Here is a 22367-nt window from a genome sequence, read left to right as displayed (position 1 = left end):
AAATGAATACATATACCAGAATGTTACATGTTAAGTACTGGTTTTTTTTCTTTGTTTTATATGTAAATAGTAAAAAAGTAATGCTGTTTTTATTGTTTAGCACGAAATGAACAAAAGAAAAATCAAACGCGCATTACAATGAGAAAATAAATATTCATATTTAAGTAACGTTTGATCAGACTTGTGCGATCAGTTTGGCAAAATGTTTTCGTCAAACTTTTGTTTTAGAAGTCTTGTTTATTAACATAAAGTTCTGGTGTGAAAAAAAACCCAATTTGAAAATGTTATTTCGATTGATCTATAATATTAAGGATGTTATGGTTGATAAAAGATCATATATCCTATAAAAAATAGGATACTCTGCGATAAAATATGACGTTATGTTACAAACATATTTTTCAAGGCATAGAAATAATCATTATTTTAACTAATATTTATGTAACTTAGCCCGTGTCCGTCTAGCTAATATTATATAAGCTTTGAAATCAGAAACTAAAGTTATTTTGTGTCGTAATTTTCATACTCAAGAATCAAGAAGAGCGTTTAATACGCTTGTCATAATCAAACGTTACCAACATTTTGAGAATAAAAATACTAACAATGCATAGGTTTCAATTTTACAAAGTCAGATAGGAGTTCAAAATGAATTTTGGCAGTACCACCAAAATCATGATATTTACGGCTACAGTGCAGTGAAATGAATACATACGGTCAAACTAAGAAGCGGAGGTGTGGCCTATCACTTCATTTCACATTTTTGCAACGATATGAGTAATTATAGAAAGATATATTTCATCTTAACGTGCTGTGCCTTTGAATAGTTTTCAGAGCTTATTTCATAAAATCGTGAAGTATTTAATCGATTAATGAAAAAAATAACATGTCAAAATTTTCGCCCAGTTCTGGTACATACATTATTACGCAATTTTATGTTTAAAGCAAAATATATCCATTTCAAAATTAGCCAATAAGCAAATAAATGTATACACGTTCATATTAAGATTTATATGGATATTTTAAGGATTTTAGATTTGCTGTCATTCGTTTCATTTGGTTTGTGTACGCTACATAGCCTGTTTGAAATGGTATGTAGTCTCCAACAGTTACTGTAGATGCACATACCAACTGTTGATAATTAAAATCTGATAACTTGTAACGTTATAAGCCACCGAACGATCATTACATATTAGCAATAATAATAATATGCTCGGGCGCTGATGACGCTGATAGGCGATATCAAGATGCTCCGAGCGAAATGTGTGCCTATTGTCGATTTCAACGAATCGCGCTGTATAGCTTTCCTTTGGTCATGCCCGAATGGGTTCGGTTTCGGTTTTGAAGAGGTGTGCATATATAATCAAGCTATATGTGATCGGATCGTTGTACATTAGAATAAGGATAAATTTAATTGACTAGTTGCGGCAACAGGTGTCTCTAGTACCAGCATCAGAAAGCTACCGCAGAGACACAAAGCATTGTCATCTTTACAGACTGAAAAATAAAAATTAATAGCATTAATAAAAGTTATTTATATATCATATAAATATACAAAATGTAGTACAGTGTAGTGCTTTGTATGAGCGATTCAAAAACGACTTTCTATTGCATAAGAATATTATATATCGGTCAAAAGTTGGCGACCTGAAGAAAGTTATCGGAAAAATAGAAAGCTATTCAGCCATTCGAAAACCGGACCCTGATACATATATAAACATATTATATGAGATAACAGATTCTCTCGTGCTTAGTACGCATGCATACCCACGTATCTCCAGAGAACGGTGAAATCTGTCGCCAATAGAAACTTATTCGTGATGTTTAAAGAGTGAAGCTCTATTGGTGCGAGTTATTGAAGTCAGAGAGAAGGAAATCGGACAGACCGAAAAGTTAATCATATTGATGTGACAACAGAAACCAATATACTCGAACAAAAAGGTATTTTAATTCTTAATTATAAATTTATTATCAACATGAAATATATAATTGATATTTTTTAATGTTTTGTGAGATAATAATTGGAATAACATTAATTAATTTTGAGCAAACTTTTTCACCATAATTTATGTCATGTTTTCATTTCATATATAGTTGAGTAATTACATTTCTTGCATTTTGATTACACTTTGAAATAATTATATAAGCTCGGGTTATCTTAATTAATTTGTATCAGTTTAGTTTATCGACGGATACGGTTTTCAAAGTACGACGAAGTTATGAAAAATATTCAGAAATTTAAGAAATTAATTTCCAATCGTTCACTTCCTTACCCTTGACTTTTGTATAAAAACTTGAACAATAAGTTTTTTCAACTATTACAACTCACAGTGATATTAAAATCAATTATTTTGAATTGGTACTTCTTACATTTAACATTGTAATACGTGGTACATTGTAACACATATATTACATGTATTTGTGAAGTGTATATTTAGTAAACGTTAGATCCATTGGATCACCTATCAATTTAATTCAATTTATCATTTTAATATTTATTCAATTACATGCATGGGGATTGATTCTTGTTATTCAAAACTAGATGTGTCAATCGAAAGTATTTCTGAAATATATATTTTCTTCGTTGATCGAAATATACCTAAATTGGCAACAGAACATATTATTAAAAGTAATGATTTATGACACGAGCTTGTAGTTGTAAATGATTTATATAATTTTATTACACTGGCGTTTTGAATTAATGCTTTGTTCTATTAGTGATTTCATGATATCTACATTTTCATGTAATATTTCTGATTTGATGGAAACAAACACGGCTCTCTATGGCCATTCAAAACTGTTAGATTTATCCTACGTTTGTGAATATAAAGACTAAGCACGTTTTATAACGACCACTAAAAGTTATCAACTAAAGCACCATTGAATATACCACTGTTAATACATGTACACCATCATAAGTGATTGTGACCAAAGATCGTTCATGATAAGCAAATTCCAAAAAGAAAACACGTAGATAAGGGCAAAAAATAGGACATAATGAAAAAGGCAATTTATGATTAATAATTCGGGTTATCCGCTATATTTCCAGCGACATAAAATATAAACAAAAAAACAAAAGCTTATCGAATTATTGTAATAATGATGTTTGTATATACATCTACAAAATGTTCAAAATGTACATAAGAAACAGAAATTAGTTTAACTTGTCTGGAATGAAAAAGGCACACCATATAAAGATTCATTTTTGGCTACAAATTCATTCTAATTTTCATTTAACATTTTAAAAAGGATTTTTACGGTCAACATTTTATTTCCCTTGAGATAATAGACATCTATCAATTACTATAGAGCTGAACTCGTATGTAATTGCTTCACAGTAAATCATCCATTGACTAATACTAAAAAGCTACCGAGCAGTGTGACTTCTCCTTCGATGATAAATGACTGAATCACGTTTTCCTTGTTTTCTTTTTTTATAAGATTAGCCACATCATTATTCAATACTAGTAATAGCTTTAACTACGATAATGTAATGGCTGTTTGATTAAACAGTAAAATGCGACCCATCACATTATTATTGATACATATATGTTACCCTGCAATCAATTAGCGGACGACAGTGGGGATGAGGGTAAAGCATACGATCCCCAGGTGTGCTTATGATTGAATAGTGGATAGGGGTTTAAACCATTCGATACAGTACGGGCAACGTCTTTCATCTATCGGGTTACAGCAATGTAAAGACGGACAGGGTCGTGGTCATAATATATGATAATTATAACCAATTTTAGAATGGAATAGGTTGTCATTTTGATCTGTGTAAACTATAAATTGAGGCCATTCATGGTTGCTTATCACGGTAATACAACATATACAAAACAATAATATGTTTATGACTTAATTACTGATATTATGTTCCACATGTTTTATCATTTATTAATTCACTTTATGGTAGTATTTCAATGTCTTACTTGTAGTTCCTTAAATTGGTATTCGCTTTATGATATATCAGTCGAATTATTGATATTCTAAAATCTCTATCAATTCCATCATGCGGTGAGAATAACATAACGTGAGATAATTTCTGTTAAAATAAATTGAAACTAATAGCAAAATATGATTAACTTTTCATTTCGATGTGTCATTAATGCATATTTATATAACATTACAATGTCACGTGCGTTTCCTATCCTTAGATGAACGTGTATCCGCAGTCACCGTTTCCGATGTTCCCTATGATGAAGGGATATGACCCAACTCAGTCCCTCCTACGGCCAGTTAGTCTGTCACCACAGGGGTCACAGGGCAAAGTTCATACACCCAAAACGTCTACTCAACATATTCCAAATTTACTCGGTGAGTAGTCCTATGATGCAATTTTAACGATTTCACTTGTATTCATTGTTCGTGCAGTCAAATTGTTGTTGAAATATCTTGAACATGAATATTTTGCTGTTTTTGAAAATGCACAATAATATGTAATTTATTGTCAGTGTCATTATACATGTATTATGGTGTTCAAATTTCAAAAATCATCAAAATATAAACTAGGTAGTAATAATATGATCCATATGAAATCTTTTACATAACGATTATTCATATTAAACTGGTGCAACCATTTATATGTAGACAGCTTATTTAGTATTTGTTGTGTTCGCTAAGACATTATCATTAAAAACAAAATGCAACTTTTGACGTATTGAATAAATTATGATGATAAAAATACTAAAAATTCTTTAAATGCGTTTTTGTACATGCTCATTATGCACAAGTCATGAGTTTTTTGCAAACAACAATTGTATTACATAATCATTGAACAAGTAAGTAAACATAAGCTATTATCATAACTAATGACTGGGGGAAATTATTAATGTTTTTTATCATTTAAAATTGTTTGTTTTTTTAATTGTTTATTTTTCAAAGCATATTCTGGATATAAAAATAAAACAGAAATGCAAAGATTATCTCCACATCACGCATAATGATGTTGATGAACTGATGTGATGTGATGATGATTATGATAACGTGTCATGAATATATAAGTATGAAAGTGTCAATGATGATGATGAAAAGATGATGATGATGATGATGATGATGATGATGATGATGAAACGATGATGTTTATGGTGATCATGAATAATGATGATAATGATGATGATGATGATGATGATGATGATGATGAGAAGATATAATGATAATGATGAATGCTGTGGGAATTTTATGATATGAACATATCACTTTTCAATTGAATTTAAACATCTATACATTTTCTATAATGACAAAAAAACATATTTTTTCGATAGTGTCATGTATAATTTGATCTGACTCAATTGTTTGACCCAGATAAAATCAGTATATCAGCGAATAAATTTTAGTATTATATTTATTCAGTTACTGCGTGTACCCTTATCATAAAAATGTTAATTGTATTTTTATTATGCAAACGACTGTGCTACTGAATACTGTTGTGCGTTAATCACTAGCACGAGATTCGCACGTGCCGGAGTAACAGATTTAACAATAACATAAACATGATTTGTTAGTTTTGACATAAAAACGCTTCAAACTGTTATTTTATTTAATGGCACTTACTTAAGTTACGACAATCTGTGACATTAATTTGCTAACATGATATCTAATCCCCTCTACATGTGGCAACGTTTTCACGGAATCAATGACTTGGGAACGTTTGATTTCGCAGTGTCGCGTAACTTTTAACGGGCACGCAAAGGCCTCCATTCACATCTGGTCGACCTCATTTGTAAAATTAATCAACTATATTACTCAATTGTTGTTAAATGATCTTGATAAATTATATCATTGTTTAAATAAAACTCTTATAAAAAGATGCTATAAATATTTATTATGGAACATTTTTATTTAGCATTTTTGTAGTCGTTATACTGAATCATTGCATTTCGGCAATAAAATTATATATAACCTGTGATATTACAGAATATAATGTTTCTATTCATCCATCTTCATTTATATTCTCATGCGAGCCTAGTTAAAACAGATAGTTTCTCGGTTTGCCTTATACCTTGATACAATGTATGTGAAAAGTCTAACTGCGATTGTGTTCGGGTATCCTCTATGACCATTGTGTAGGATAATACAAAGATTTAAAATATGCCTTTGGTAAAATGGTCATTTTTTTCTATAGTCGTATCAGAAATTAAATAATCTTTGACAAAAAGTATAAAAGGCTTGAATTTTTCTGTTATATATTTAATATATACATTAATTCGGATGATAAAGGAAATCAAACTGATATCCATGGCGGATTGAAAAGCATTCGACATTATAATAAAGACAATCGCCCGGAATTATAAGAACCTGCTGTTTGGATTTTAAAGGGAAAATACCTGAAACAAGATTAACTACGCACGCGATGTAGTATCACTTTCAAAAGTTACACAAACAAAATAACAGAATAGAATATAATTCAACATGCATTCATTTCATCATATCAGTAAGGAGTAGTTACAATGTGTTTTGATGCTGCTCCAACGCCGACAGAGCATGAAGAACATTCATCATATAGCCAATGATTTGTGTTTATTCGTGTGCATATATGTGTAATTAATACATATTTCTTTTTAACTTTTGTTGTCTGAGAAATTAGTATCTCATTCCATATAACGAATAGGTGCCATGGATTATTTGGAGATACAATTAATTATTTTAAATAATTTTACTTTCAAAGAAGAAGCTCAATTTTTTCAATGATAGTAAAGGTGTAAATAGTAACATTTGTTACTGTAGAAAATTACGATTTTTCTGTTGTTGTTTTTGACACATAAGAATTGAAAGTATAGAATCTTTAACGTGTATAAATCCATAATTATAGATCATTTCAAAATAATCGTTTGTTACCGAAATATTCCCAAAATAAAATAAATGTATTGATGAGCGATTATGTTGTTTAATTCTAAACTATCAAAACACTATAAACTAAAATCACTAATTTCGTTAGTTCTGTATATATAATATTCACACATGTTACAACCAATTTATCTGGCGCTTGTTTTAGCTCCATATTGTGACCCGATGCTAAACCTACGTCGACCGTCGACCATTGGCGGCAGCAAACCAAAAGTAGCGACCCCTAGCGTCGTCTCCAAGATTGAACAATATAAACAGGAGAATCCGACCATATTTGCCTGGGAGATTAGAGACAAGCTTTTAGCTTCAGGTAAGAATGTTGGCCATTTTGATTTATATAAAAAATTACATTTAAACAAAATTATTAAAACAATTTTAGCATGCATTACCTTTCATATATCTATTTATTTATTTCATGTTTTTTTGTTTTTTTTTTTCTTTTGCTGTGTGGTTTTCGTATCCACACTGTATTGAATGTGAAGTATATTAGTTTAGAGCTATGTTGAAAATATGATTATCGATCTTTCCCTAACTTCAAATTAATCAACATATTTAGTATTAGATTTTCGCGATAGACTTTTTTCCTGAATATAACACTGAGAATTTATAAATTTTATAATATTATCGCAGGATATTCGCAGTCGGTGATTGAAACATAGATTATAGCTACAATTCTGTCGGCATATCGTTCTTGGAGGTCTAATGGAAATCAATGAAATTCTAACACAAACTCGTTCATAAACTCCACAAATGTTATAGAAATTAACTTCCTTCTAGTTAGTTCCACATTTATTACATTTATGCAGTCTATTACGTCTAAGGTGAAATTTACTGCAAAAACGACATCGCCATAAAGAGAAACATGCCTTATGTTTTGATATTGAAAGGTTGTTATATCGCCGACATGCTATTAATAGTTTCCGCATCTTAAACTCAATTAGTTAATAAAAAGATAACGTTAAAAAACATTCACAAGTTCTGTTTCACTCGTCCAGATGTGGCGAGATCTCAATAACTTCCTCGTGTTGTTAATACAATACAATGTGTTCATAATCGAAAATTAATCTTTTCTGAATATAATAGAAATTTTAAGATATCATCAATGATATTAAACATTAAATTTATCATAATGTCTTTCTGCTAAATGGATAGTAAAATCACTTCCGCATGTCGGCTTAATGGCTGTAGTTTGAAGTGACAAGCAAAACCCTTTTGCTTCTTTCTGGAGATCTTTTCTGATAAATAGGAGTACAAGGCGAGAAATGTGCAGTAAATTTAAACTATTTCCGCTTTTTAATTCTACTGTGTTATATCCTACCCGATGTAGTAATTGATCGATTTAAAAGCATGTATTTTTGTTGGTGTCTGTGTAGATGATATCGGTTAATCGGGATAGAGATCTTTGTGATACAAATGGGTACAAATGGATAATGAGGCCTTTTAAGGCCCGCGTCGATGGCACAGTTGTCGAAGAGATGGTAGTCACGTTTTTCATACGCATTTGCTAGTAGTTACTTACCCTTTAAACAGTAATTACTGTTTCATATAATCACAAAATAAAACCTCATTAGTTTGGTATCTAAGAATTTTTAAGCATTCAAGGGCTTTGTAATATTTTCCCATTTTTTCGTCTTCAACACTATATTGTTGGCATTCATTACAAAGTAGTATTTTCATTATTTCAGCAAATAAATGCAGTTCAATCTAAGCACATTTAACAGTATTATTATACATGTATGTTCATAATTGTTACAAAAAGTTTCATTTTAGATATTAAATTTGAAGGTGTTTTTTCATCATTTATCAACAAACTTAAGCTTTACAACCGTGTGTTCTGCCATTTCGTCGCATTTGTTTCCTTTTTTCTCTAAACATCACTTAAGAATACTAGACTGCTGTAGAATGATGTCTTATGCATATGTTTTTGTTAAATAAGCGGTACCTAAATGATCCTCAAAATAATAGAGCACCGGTTAATAATATGACGCACAGCAAAAATAAACAACTGTTACACCATATCAAAGTAAAAGCTTCTGCATTAAAATAATATAATGTTTGATCATAGTGTAAATATGATTGGTGGGTCATACAGATAGACATGGGTCATACAGATAGACATGGGTCATACAGATAGACATGGGTCATACAGATAGACATGGGTCATACAGATAGACATGGGTCATACAGATAGACATGGGTCATACAGATAGACATGGGTCATACAGATAGACATGGGTCATACAGATAGACATGCAATAAGAACAGGTAAAGTCGTCAGTCAATAATATGATTTCAATAACGTTTGCATAACACTGCCATTGCATGATGGTTAAAGGGATCTTCGCTCGCCCTAGCTGACTTTATTTCCTTAAAGATGCTCCACCAACGACAAATTATATTTTTTCTCTATCAAAATAAGGAGCAGTATTTTTATTTAGTTACAAAAGTTACTTTATTCATACCATTACCGCCATTGACAATTTGTGTTCTGACAAAATTTCATGGCACTATGCCATATATGGAATCAAGTACTGATTGCGCACGAACCAAATGCAAAACAAATTATTTCATATGCGTTTTTGTGTAGATTAGAATTATTATTCAAATGAGGGGTATCGTGTAGGTAGGGCGTAAGAATTGTACCTGCTGCCCCTATTGCATGATCGTAAAAGGCGACTAAATTTAGGATCTTATCTTTTCTCTTCTTCCTCACTGACTTTATCCTTCCTAATGCCTCCCTTGGCACCGGCTCACTTTTGGCCTTCTGTTGAGCGTTCGCCCCTGTGAGGAAGGCTCTGGGTTCTGTCCCCTGGCCGAGACACACCAAAGTCTATAAAAGTGGTAGTTTCTGCTCCTGCTTAGCGCTCAGCATACAGGGAGTGGGACGACTGGTTCGCCCGTTGTCAGTATAATGTGACCGGGTGGGGTGTGTTGCTTGGTGTCTTCGGCGGCATGCTTCAGTGATATAGCACTATAAAAAGGGCAAAAGTTCCACTATACAAGAAGACAATACATGAATATACCGCAGTCTCCCAAAACACGCACCTCGCACAACATACACGCAACACACAGCATACATGGGAGGCCGTCCTTACATGACCATAGCTGTTAATAGGACGTTAATTAATCAAACAAACAAACAAACATTATTCAAATGAGGGGTATCGTTTATGCTTTGTCGGCGGTGAAGCATCGTTATGGTTTAGTAGGGTTTTTCAGATCTTTTATTTTTGTCTTAATATAGGCATATGTACTCAGTGTAACCTTCCTAGTGTCAGCTCCATCAACCGGATATTACGTAACAGAGCGGCGGAACGAGCTGCAATGGAATATGCACGGTTCGTCAGCAGATCTTTATATCCGATTCCGTATCCTCCGATGTGGGGTGGAATACCTACTCACCCGGTTGATGCCAGGGATACTCATTCACGAGTTCCTGTTATACAAACGCCATCGGAAGTGGAAACAAGTGACCACAATACAGAAAAAGAAGATCCCGATATCGATGGTAAGCTATGCTACTGAAAATAAGCATACCAACAGCTTTTTTTTGTCCATTCATCCGAAAATTTTCGCGAGGATTGTATATATATATATTTCTTTTGTATTTTCGCGGGATGTAGACAAATCGCCAAAACAAATCTTAAAAATAGTAAGTTAAATGTAAATTGAACTATATCAAATTATCGCTTTTGAAAACAAAATACTGAAAATAATAACCTCAGAAATAACCACTGGCACTGTGCTTTATTTTGAAAACAAACCATTTTACTTTATTTTGCAGTTGAAGATAATTCATCTGATCATGGAGACGACCCCAATGACTCCTCTCAGCCACAGAAATTGAGACGTAACCGGACGACCTTTTCTTCAGAACAATTGGACGTTCTAGAACGAGAATTTCAGAAGACGCACTATCCAGGGGTCACGACGCGTGAGGATCTGGCCAAGAAAACAGGACTTTCTGAGGCTCGAGTACAGGTATACAAACGCAATTATTTCAAACATAACAAATATGTTTATTTAAAAGGGTTTTGGACAAGAACAAAATCTTTTCAAAATTGTGAAGAAATTTTCATTGTTAATTGAAGGGGAAATATTTACTTTTTTTTGCGAAAACAATAAAGGTTCTTACGACAGACAAATGTTCAGTATTCTGAAGTACTCTTGCAGAACGTATCGTTATAAAGTGAAAAAAACTCACTGTCAGCAAATAAGATATTTCTTCGTTTTTTTTTGACGTTTTCAATTTTGCACAGTATAATATCATTGAAGCTATCGTATCATTTAAGAGCGAAAATTAGAAGCTAAATGGTGATAAGTGCTCAAACAGATTTAAATGTTCACCGATCTATTAGATGCCCTTTAGTGGCCTTTAAATCAATTGGAAGTCAATAAAAACATAAGATAAATTTAGATATGTGAGTCGATTGCCAGCTAGACCAGATATACAGATGTATATTGTTAGTTGTTTAGTACTATATTGCACACTAAACTGTCATGATAATATTTGTATATGAACGGCGTAGTTTGAACTACATGGACAATTTGAAATCAATATCCACGATGGACGATACCATCGCAGGGCGAGCACCTGTTCCTTCTTTAATAACTAACATAACTGATCATATGATACATTCATACGATCGAGAAATTCAAATGTAGTGGCCATCAAACCATGTGTGCAGACTGGGATTAATAAAAATCTAACGAAAGTAATTTAAACAGCGATATGTACTTTGTAAAAATGTAAAATGATTTGAAATGAGACGGTAGCATATATGATAATAGGATTATTAAATACTCATTTCCAATTCTAAGATAAGAATATTATGTTAAATTGGACAACAGATGCGGTTATGACAATTCAATGTCATTTTACACAACGTTACAAAATTCTAATTACATTGGAAACACGATATATCCGATTGCAGTCGTTAAATCTAATGTCGTAAAATGTTTGTTAAGATGCCATGATGGTGATTCATAGATCACTGACATAGAGACACTGATAACGCTTAAATCAGAAATGTTTTGTAAATAGTGACTTGTTATCGTACCTACTTCCAAGCTACTTTCAATTAAACCGCATTGCAACCGAAGATAGTAAAACCGCATTTCTACCGACGATACTTATTTTGCAGCTAGGTCTCCTTAGTGAAATTAAAGTGCATAGATGATTTACGAGTAAAAACGATAGCCTGCGCTTTGATCTGCCAGCTCTTGGTAATTTATAGCAATGACTTATTTTTTCGAACAAATGAGCAAGTATACATAACAAGAAATAGATGGCCCATACCTCAGTACAGATTGTCTTACAGAGGTAAACTACAACTGCCCTCCCTCCTATAACACGTCGTTTAAGAATTGTGGTAAAAAAATCATTGTTTCTGTGCAGTCCAACATGCTAATCCCATCATATTTGTTAAGAATTACAGTATATGTAACCCATATCCTCTAAATATACTCTCTTTTTCCAAGGATTTAAAACGGTTCATACACGAAAAAGACAAAGTAAAACACAAATTAGAAGATATTGCTTTGGTATATCGCGTGTTTGGTAAAAGCAGCAATATTTTGGTAAAGTCGCCATTTCAAATAGGTATATTGGATTGACACTAGCTTAAAATTCATCAACACATGATTTCATTTTAAACTATGCTTTGAACTCGTATTTCCAAAACTCACAGTTATTAGAAAATGTTGAGCTATCTGCAGAAAGAATCTTTAATATTATACGGATAAGTTGTAAATTGAGTAAATTCACTTAATACAATGTTATCGGAGTATTGCAACGTGTGTTCGAAAACGTTAGGGAACTTAAGTATCGAAAACTTAATTGGATTGTTCTTACTACCACAGTGACAAATATAAACTTAATCAGAGTGAAGTATTTCAAGACAAATAAAAAAAACATAAATGCATAATGTTATAAAATTTACCTTAAATCGTATGAGATGTTCATCTGGCATTTGAACCTCGAAGTATGGCATTTTGAATGGTGTGCTGTTAAATACAGACGATCCTTTCTGCTTGAGATATACCTTCCATCCCATATCAGTTGGTACTTCATTCCCATCAACAGAAAACCCAGACTCCTTCCTTTCCGGAAATACACAAGCGGCGTCCAACGTCCAACGTCTCTGACGAAGGGATAAATTCACAGTTTCTATTTTCACACAAATCCTTTGTTATCTGTACAACATTTCCACCACTTTCAGGAATACAGTTTATCCTTTGTGGAAGTCGGCGGGGTTCACTCCCTGTAGGAATGACTACGGCAGGTGTTCCAACGGCCGGGCGTTTATCCTCTCTCGTTACGAAATAGGCTATTGGTGCTATTATAGCAGCTAAAACTATTATCACCGCAGCTACTATAGCAACTCGTTTCTTGCTACAGTCAACCATTTTTGGGAATTACTACAAATTACCCCAATGCACACTTTTGTTAATGCATATTTCGTAACATATAAAATATCACTGGGCTATTCTAGTGTACTTGATTTCCACAAAAGACCAAACTTACACGGGGTTATGTACTAAAGCGCTATATTATCTATAACGTAAGTTGGGTACCTTAGTTGTATCTACCTACAGAAATATGCCGACCAATGGTGAACTAACAGTGGCTTTGAGACAAGCCAATCAAAATCAGTGTTGTGCGTTGTGGCTGATTTCGGTCACCTCCAAGTTTGCTTGCACACTGTTAAAACAAAGAATTGGTTTGACATTATAAAAAATTGTGACGTTTTTTCAAACTGTGTCGCATGAATTACACGACGCCTATTAACACACTACGTATCAATATGGTAATGTCAAAGTTGCCAAATGCCTGTGCATCTTAGTAACCATTCAAAAGACCATACCATGGCTATGTCTGGTTATTACAGTGGACCGTCAAAATAGAAAGGAGTTCATATCTCTAGTAAGAGATATATATATAAGAAATAAAAACAATAACGACTGACTAGTGAGCGCTTTCGCCCCATTCAAGGGAGCTCTTCAGACTGTTTATTGAAGACGTATTATGACGTAATAATTCATGACGTCATTTGCTAAGAGACATGATATAAACAATCAATGAGGAAGAATACAAAGAATACAATGTCGGATTAACCCTTAGACTGCCAAGTTTTTGACGTCGCCAAATTCGAACTGTCAAATAGCTGATCTGCCAATTATGACGTTACGACAATTATGACGTCATTTCATTTTTGCGTTGTTTCTTCTGGAGATTAGGCCTAATGCATATACACTGATACAGACCCTCGCCTTCATGATTATTAGAAGAAAGAAAATATGAATAAATTTGTATACGTTGTATTGATGTACTAATACTTTTTATATCATACTTACTCATTTCATATGTTTCTGTTTTTAAATATTACAAAGGCGAGTTTATGACGTATGAAAAATGATGAATCCATCAAAGTTGAGTTATATTGTATATATACACACCACTGTGCTATATTGACTAATTAACAACACAAAGAGAAGTTTTTTTTCTCAAGATCAACCGTAAGTCAATTTGACCTACATAAAATGATATATTTATTAACTTCTAAAATAACTATAGGTTTTTGAGTGAAATCCCGTGTATTTTCAAAACAAAGTTTACACAACACAGGCCTATATACATAATTCTTGTATTTCAGTTGATGTTGTAGTTTTAAATCTACATTTCTATGCAGTGGTGTAATCGAATACATTCTCTATGCAATCCTCTCCTGCATAGCGTACATGCAGTTCGGCTTCGGCGCCTGATTCCTCCGCGAGCACGGCTAGAGCATACGCAACAGTCTTTTTCCTTCCGTTGCGGGAGGAAGTCTACATGACATCTCCTCGGTCTCGGTCTTGCTACTTGTGCGTCGGGCTGAACTCCAGCTAAATCTTCTATCACCATCTGAATAAACTTAAGTCTTGAAACCACTCTATCCGTCGTGTTGTTCTTGTATAAAATATAGGCATTCATCATGATTCGATGAAACAGATGCAATATTACTTTCTTCCAAACCTTTTTATTGCGTCGAACGCAGCTATAAGCGCTCATCACAGCGTCAGACGAATCGACAGCTCCCATGTACCTATTATATTGGTGAATGATGTTTGGGCGTCCTGTCTGGAGGTCCTGAGCAGGAAGTAAAGTGCTCAACATACGCACTGGTTTTTTACCCACCTCGTCTTTGTATGCTACACAAAGAACATCTCTCTGGCGCATGTAAATGGCAGTGCCAGCCTGGGGGTCTGCCTGCTGAATGGTACGCGGCATTGGGCGATTTTTTCTCAGTGTTCCCGTTACATAGGTATTGCGTGTTAAAAGACGTGATGCAAGATTAAGAGAAGTGAAATAGCTATCACAGAAAACATGGTAGCCTTTGTTAAATAGGGAGGTTTCTCTCAAGAGAGTTTCCACTACATGAGTTCCCTGCAACTCTCCTCTTGGTGTTGGATCAAATTGTCGCCCTCTGTAAATCATCATCCGGATGACGTATCCAGTTGCCGCTTCACACAGCATCCAGAACTTGATACCGAATTTGGCTGCCTTGGTTGGAATATACTGACGCATTATACTATGACCTCTTGCAGACACTAGCGTCTCGTCGACACATAGCTCCTGATTGGGTATCAAAAACCTTTGAAACATTCTGTTAATGAAGGTCAGCAGTGGTTTGAAGCGTGCAGCTGGATCATAAGCTGGATGCTGCAAAATAATGAAACATTCTAATAAACATGTCACATGAAAAACTGTATACATCGTACAATTTTGATAAGTCTTTTACTGTATCGTATTACAAAATTCAGGGACGACAAATTAGCTTTACAATTTCATAGAAGGAAGTATGACAGGCTTTTAGTCTCTGTTATTTAATGAATGCTCACATTTCATATTTTATATAAAAAACATAAGTCTGGGCCTAAGCTATATCACTCAATAACACACACCTGTCTGTCTGCCAATCTCCGATAATCAGCCACGTGCAGGAACTTTAAGATGTTTTGGAATGTATTCCTAGAAGAAACTGTCTTAAACCAGGATGAAAGTTGGCTCGGTAACATCGAATTCCAATACTCTTCTATGGAGGTCTTTCTAACAATTCCCATGTTAAAAAATATGGCCAAAAAGGATTTGAACGTCTGTACTGTCAATGGTTTCCATCTATGCGCTCGTGCGAACCTGCCTAAATTTTCTGTCGTTCGCAGATAATTCCTCGCATATCTGCCAAAGTAATAAATACAGATACATGTAAATGACAATAAAACTGCAATCAAGGAATAGATTACGTTTTTAAAATATATGTACTGCATGCTACATGTATATAGAGTATACCGGTGTTATCAAATACACGTATAGATTAGATCGATATTATCAAATACACGTATAGAGTAGATCGATATTATCAAATACACGTATAGAGTAGATCGATATTATCAAATACACGTATAGAGTAGATCGATATTATCAAATACACGTATAGAGTAGATCGATATTATCAAATACACGTATAGAGTAGATCGATATTATCAAATACATGTATACAGTAGATCGGTATTGTCAAATACATGTATACAGTAGATCGGTATGATCATATACATGTATACAGTAGATCGGTATTATCAAATACATGTATACAGTAGATCGGTATTTTCAAATACATGTATACAGTAGATCGGTATTATCAAATACATGCGTATGTACTCAATGTAGATCGGTATTTGTCAAGACTATCCTAGGGCAGTCGGTAAACATGTTCGTCATTGACTCGGTTGGCGGCGTACTGTATGAATAGACAGTATCGGATTCAAAATTATATTTGTGATCAATCCATACAATGTGTATAGAATTATCCTGTGTTCAGCATTGTAACGGTAATAAACATCGCTGGGGCTTTCCTCAGGATTGTTCAAGGAATCCCATAGTTATCAAATACCATGCATTGGGCTGATACAATAAATAAAAGTCGTGACTTTGAAGATCATCGTCGCTTATCGCTGTCAACATACAACTGTCAACAGTCATTCATTTGGTCAAATCAGTTACTAGATCAAATATGGCGTTTCGGACCGCATTACCCTGGACAACGATACCGGTAGTCGCTCCGCGCTTGGTGTAATTTTTAAAGATATGGACATAATGTATTCAAATTGGAAAAAAAAATAAATTTAAAATAGACGGTATTGTCAAATATGTATACAGTAGATCGGTATTGTCAAATACACGTATACAGTAGATCGGTATTATCAAATAAATACATGTACTATCAAATACATGTATACAGTAGATCGGTATTGTCATAATACATGTATACAGTAGATCGGTACAGTAGATCGGTATTGTCAAATACATGTATACAGTAGATCGGTATTGTCAAATACACGTATACAGTAGATCGGTATTACCAAATACATGTATACAGTAGATCGGTACTATCAAATACATTTATACAGTAGATCGGTATTATCAAATACATGTATACAGTAGATCGGTATTATAAAATACATGTATACAGTAGATCGGTGCTATCAAATACATGTATACAGTAGATCGGTTCTATCAAATACATGTAATATCAGAAGTATAGGTACAGGGTAGGGACGAGTGGGACGATATTTATATTTATGAAAGGTACAATGAAAGAAAGATTTTTTGGATTTACCGTAAAGCTTTGAATGTTATTTACAAGACTGTGCTTATTTTATGTGATATTAAGTAAAAAACATATAATACACAGACATTGAAGTGATGGGCTGTATAGTGTATAATTTTGTCAATGTTATTGTGCTATATATTTTGCTGATTACCGTTATATCTAAATGCTTCACAACATTTGATAAAAAAATTCATTTCTAATGCACTTTCTTATTAAAACTTATAAAAAGATCCATTCACAAAGTGCATGACAAATAATAGTTCTAAGGTTGATAATCAAATATATTCTTTTCCCATTCAACTTTGTAAATCAATATTACTGGTACTAGGTGTAATCACGTCGCACTTGTTAACGCAGACTGTTTATCATGTTGCCTGTTTACCTGTTTGTTTGACGAACGATCTCCTTCATCAGGCATTCGGGAAATAAAAGCAAAAAGTATATAATGGGCCTGGCATCCCTTGGAGGCATGTTGATCAGTCTTGGATTTTCTTGAAATCTTGCATTTCTTCGATTTTCTTCGGGGGGAAATACGCGGAACCACGCCATCACGCCGTCAATGTCTGACGTCATGATACATGACGTCATAATGTCAATGGCGTCATCATTTCGATGGCGTCAGTACACCGTTATTTTGCAGGAAATGAAATTTTATCAATAAACATGATCTATGTCTTGTCTTCTATCTCTAGGTTAAAATATGTGTTTATAGTAAAATAAATGTATCCCCATCGGCCTAAATCGGCCTTTGGCAGTCAGGGCATATGTACGATCGGCCCAAATCGGCCTTTGGCAGTCAGGGACTGGTATGATCGGCCCAAATCGGCCCGTTGGCAGTTAAATGGTTAAAAAAATGGTATTTTTTCAGAATCTGATATTGACCAGGTCTGAAGTACAAAATTGTAAATGATTTTGTTTTATTCACATACGCATAACAAACACGAGACAAAACATTATATATATGACAATGATTTAATGCACTTGGCATGCCCTGATCATGACAATTTGCAGTAATATAAAAAGTGGTGCCATTACTTCAGAATTTGATATGATTTTAACCCTACTAAGTTTCTGACTCAGAAGAATCTTGAAAACAAACAGAAGTGTCACATAAAGAAGAGAGGACAGAAGTCGCACTACAGCAGGTCTCAAGTTACCGTAGTCTCTATACATCCTAATGAATACTATGATACAGAAGTAAGCACACAGTCCATCACATATGAAGAGTGGAGCAAACGCTCCCCACCATGTCATGTCCACCATTTCTTCGTACTTCAACACGGACAGCACAGAGAAAACCGCCACAGACAATATATGCATCCAGATCTCGAATGATGTTATACCAAGCCATTTTACGATCTCTTTAAGTGTGAAAAACATTTTATCCTCTTGTTATCCTCTTGGGAATTTGTTTCATGTCAAAAGAGTTTTTCGCTGAAAATTAAGATCACATGGCTCAAGGTTATCTCATCAGAAAAAGTTTTAAAGACCATCTGTTTGTTTCTTAAGGAGGTCTTTTCAGCCTGGTACTTGTAAAATCATTTTCTTTTGTTGTTGATCCTCCACTCAGAAGATGTCTTCTTTTTATCCTGAAACAAATAAAATGATGCATTTCATTTTTAGTCTCTGAATTATTATACAGTGTAGTGAAAAGGTAACTTATCAGTGTTAACACCGACTTTTTGTATCCCAATTGTGAAATTGCCACTAAATTTATTGTTTGTTATACGGTCAATACCAATCCTGACTGTATATGCAAACTGAGCAGCACAGCATGACTGTAATCAGAGGGATCGTGGCTACAATACTTTCTAAGGAAATGAATATAAGTAATTCTCTTTTGTCATAAATCAACAGCAGCACTTGTAACATACAGTTTTCCACAGATGACGGACAGCCTCCTAAATATCAAGAAATCAAGTTCGAGGCAGATACCAGATTTCCCCAGCAAGACTTGGGCCCGGCGTTATAAAACTTTCTCAGACAAATTTTTTAATTAAGCCTATGGAAAAATCATATCTAGTTTTATGGTGCCGGGCCCTGTTATCCCTGGAATGTTGGACAAAGGAATCTTGACTGACAAATAGTTTTTCAATGCTGACAATTATATATATATTAAAAACTCCAAGTGTGGAGTCCAAGATTTTTATAGAGCACTTGTCAAAAATAATACTGTAATAACTGGTCAAGCTAAATGGGGAACCTCTTTTGACTTTGATCAAGAAACATGGAAAGATATATACAATATACCCTTCATCTCTACCAATAATACTAAACTTCAGTGGCTTCAGTTCCAAATTTCCCACTATATACTAACAACTAACACTTATCTTTGTAAAATTGGTCTCTCTAATAATCCTCACTGTTTGTGATGTGCTTTAGAAAGGGAGACAATCACTCATCTATTTTGGGAATGCTCTGGAGTTCAGAACTTTTTAGCTAATTTTGAAAGTCTTTTAGATATTCTATTTATACTATTTGCAATTACATGTAATAAAAAAACTATTCTTTTTGGAAAACTTAATCATAACAGGATATATCAAAGAATAGATATTAAAATTGTTCTTTTTTTATCAAACACTATATTTATAAAACAAGATGTTTACATGGTTCTTTAAATGTGATGACTTTTTTTAAACTGTATTAAAGATTATTATAATGTTCAAAGATATATAGCTTATGGAAAAGGAGAAAAAACTTTTATTAAAATTTACTAAAGATTGGAAAAAAATGGATAAAGCTAATAGAACTCACAAATCCCTAACAGTTGCACATATCTTTTATTAAAATAGAATATATATTTATTTGTTGTCATACATACATGTGTCATGCTTGCTTTTGATTGGGATGTTGAGCAGTAATTTTTAATTCAATTGTCACTATCAAAATTAAATGTCTATCTAACCTCTTGCCTCCTTTTTCTTTTTCTTTTTTTTTTTTCCTTTTTTCTTTCTTTTTTACTCAAGTTTTCATTGGTTTATTCATTATTTTTCATATAAGAATATATCTACATTTAATTTCTTATTCTTCACAATCTCTCCTTTCTAGTTCATCACATTATCACTTCTTTCCTTCCCAATTTTTTGTTCTTTATTTTATTTCCCCCCTCCCTCTCTATCAACCAAGAGGCCCAAGGGTCTTAACATATAGGAAATTATATAGTGTCATGGTAGCCATCTTCGATTTGGGATCAACCAGAGATGTAACAATACTTTGTCGGGACCATGTCAGGATCATTTCATGCAAGTTTTAGCCAAATCGCACCGGTAGAACTTGAGAAGAAGTTCAAAATGTGTTTTCAAGATGGCGGCTGTGGCGGCCATCTTGGATTTCGGATCGACCCGAAAAATAACAACACTTTGTCAGGACCATGTCAGGATCATTTCATGCAAGAATCTGCCAAATTGCATTGGTAGAACTTGAGAAAAAGTTCAAACTGTGTTTTCAAGATGGCGGCTGTGGCGGCCATCTTGGATTTCGGATCGACCCAAAAAATAACAACACTTGGTTGGGACCATGTCAGGATCATTTCATGCAAGAAATCTGCCAAATCGCATGGTAAGAACTTTAGAGAAGTTCAAAAATGTTTTCGGCGGCTGTGGCAGCCATCTTGGATTTCGAAGAAAAAAACTAACAACAACCATGTCAGGATGTTTCATGTAAGTTTAAGCTAAATCGCACTGGTAGAACTTGAGAAGAAGTTCAAAATGTGAAAAGTTAACACACGGCGGACGGCGACGGACAAAACATGATGACTATAGGTCATCCTGACCTAAAAACCCAAACAATGTAAATTATACTGAAGAATGAAAGAATGGCACTAATTGAGTGAAAAGATGTGCATCGAAGTTAACTGTACTCATATTTCATGATTATGTGATTAATGTAAAATGAAAATATTGTTTGGACAAAAAATAAAAAATTAGGATCTAAAAAAAATAAAAAAAAACTCAATGACCTTCCTCTAGTTACTTTCGTAATTTTTTTTATGGCTCTTCAGGAATTTTTATAGAATGTTTATCTTTATAAAGAACAAATAAATAATGTCACAAATAGCTTGTGATGTCACAAGGTTCACATGTTTATGGAACATAACAATAATATACTCATGAAGTGCCTATTGAGATTTGGTTTAAATATTTTTATAAGCTGATTTTCTTTGTTTTCCAACAAAACAGTGTCTGAAGTATGTAACTGGTATAAAGTATAAATAATTAAAATGATCACCTTCAACAACAATCATGTACATGCTTATTGACATTCAAATTAAGCAGAGAATATTTTTTTTTTTTTTTTTTTTTTTTGTTGCCTATGAACAGTCATGCATGTTTTAAGTTCATTACTTGTTTGGTCAATAATAGAAATAGGCCTTAACAGAATCAATAGGTCACAAAAGTAAATGGCGTAAAATGACTTGTGTGATGCTATTATTTTCTGAAAGACAACATTGGTTTTATTAATTTTACAAATATTCATACTTATCAGGCAGCTTATTTACAAAATATTGTATATAGTTTGTTCTTGTTTATGCTTAAAACAGATGAAATTCCTTTTATTTTTTTGTAAAAATCAACAATTTACATCGAATAGCTAAATTTGATTCATCATAGCTCACAATCAAGCACACCACCATAATATATTTCTTTATTACATTTTTAACTTCAGGTATGAATTCATATTTACCAACTAATCTATATAAGAAATTAAAGTTAGCCACAGAACATTTTTGAATTTTCACCAAAGAAAGATCTAAAATTTAATACAAATATCAATTACTAATTTCAAGGTTGGGCATATCCTTAGAACGAATATACATACCTGGCCTACTATACCTTTCGGCCGGGTACGAATTGGTCCCTATGTGTTGTGTGGAGCACT

At 33.5% G+C, this 22367-nt stretch overlaps 2 protein-coding genes across 2 annotated transcripts; one reads left to right on the top strand and one right to left on the bottom strand.

Moving 5' to 3' along the window:
* The first annotated feature begins 6837 nt into the window (after positions 1–6837).
* Positions 6838–11456, top strand: LOC138322236 (paired box protein Pax-6-like). Its single transcript, XM_069266280.1, has 4 exons — positions 6838–7150; positions 10085–10348; positions 10625–10821; positions 11370–11456. The coding sequence occupies exons 1-4, from the start codon at positions 6955–6957 to the stop codon at positions 11454–11456; spliced, it is 744 nt and encodes a 247-aa protein (XP_069122381.1). The 5' UTR covers positions 6838–6954.
* Positions 11457–13751: 2295 nt separating this feature from the next.
* Positions 13752–18306, bottom strand: LOC138321314 (piggyBac transposable element-derived protein 4-like). Its single transcript, XM_069264921.1, has 3 exons — positions 17872–18306; positions 15784–16057; positions 13752–15541 (listed from the first exon to the last, which is right to left on the bottom strand). Exons 1-3 carry the CDS (start codon positions 18075–18077, stop codon positions 14516–14518), a joined length of 1506 nt encoding a protein of 501 aa, XP_069121022.1. The 5' UTR covers positions 18078–18306; the 3' UTR covers positions 13752–14515.
* Between the last annotated feature and the right edge of the window lie 4061 nt (positions 18307–22367).

The sequence above is a fragment of the Argopecten irradians genome, chromosome 4 (genome assembly GCF_041381155.1).
Source record: "Argopecten irradians isolate NY chromosome 4, Ai_NY, whole genome shotgun sequence".
Classification (NCBI taxonomy): domain Eukaryota; kingdom Metazoa; phylum Mollusca; class Bivalvia; order Pectinida; family Pectinidae; genus Argopecten; species Argopecten irradians.
Note: the sequence above shows the minus strand (reverse complement) of the source record. Positions and strands in the feature narration are given on the sequence as shown.

Excerpts from the sequence above, each read along its gene's own strand:
- LOC138322236 (XM_069266280.1), top strand. The coding sequence starts at position 6,955 with ATGTTACAACCAATTTATCTGGCGCTTGTTTTAGCTCCATATTGTGAC. Across the intron at positions 10,349-10,624 it reads AGAAGATCCCGATATCGATG|TTGAAGATAATTCATCTGAT; the intron begins GTAAGCTATGCT and ends TTTATTTTGCAG. Across the intron at positions 10,822-11,369 it reads TTTCTGAGGCTCGAGTACAG|TTTGAACTACATGGACAATT; the intron begins GTATACAAACGC and ends TGAACGGCGTAG.
- LOC138321314 (XM_069264921.1), bottom strand. The coding sequence starts at position 18,077 with ATGACGTCATGTATCATGACGTCAGACATTGACGGCGTGATGGCGTGG. Across the intron at positions 16,058-17,871 it reads ATCGTTCGTCAAACAAACAG|ATATGCGAGGAATTATCTGC; the intron begins GTAAACAGGCAA and ends TTACTTTGGCAG. Across the intron at positions 15,542-15,783 it reads GGAGATTGGCAGACAGACAG|CATCCAGCTTATGATCCAGC; the intron begins GTGTGTGTTATT and ends ATTATTTTGCAG.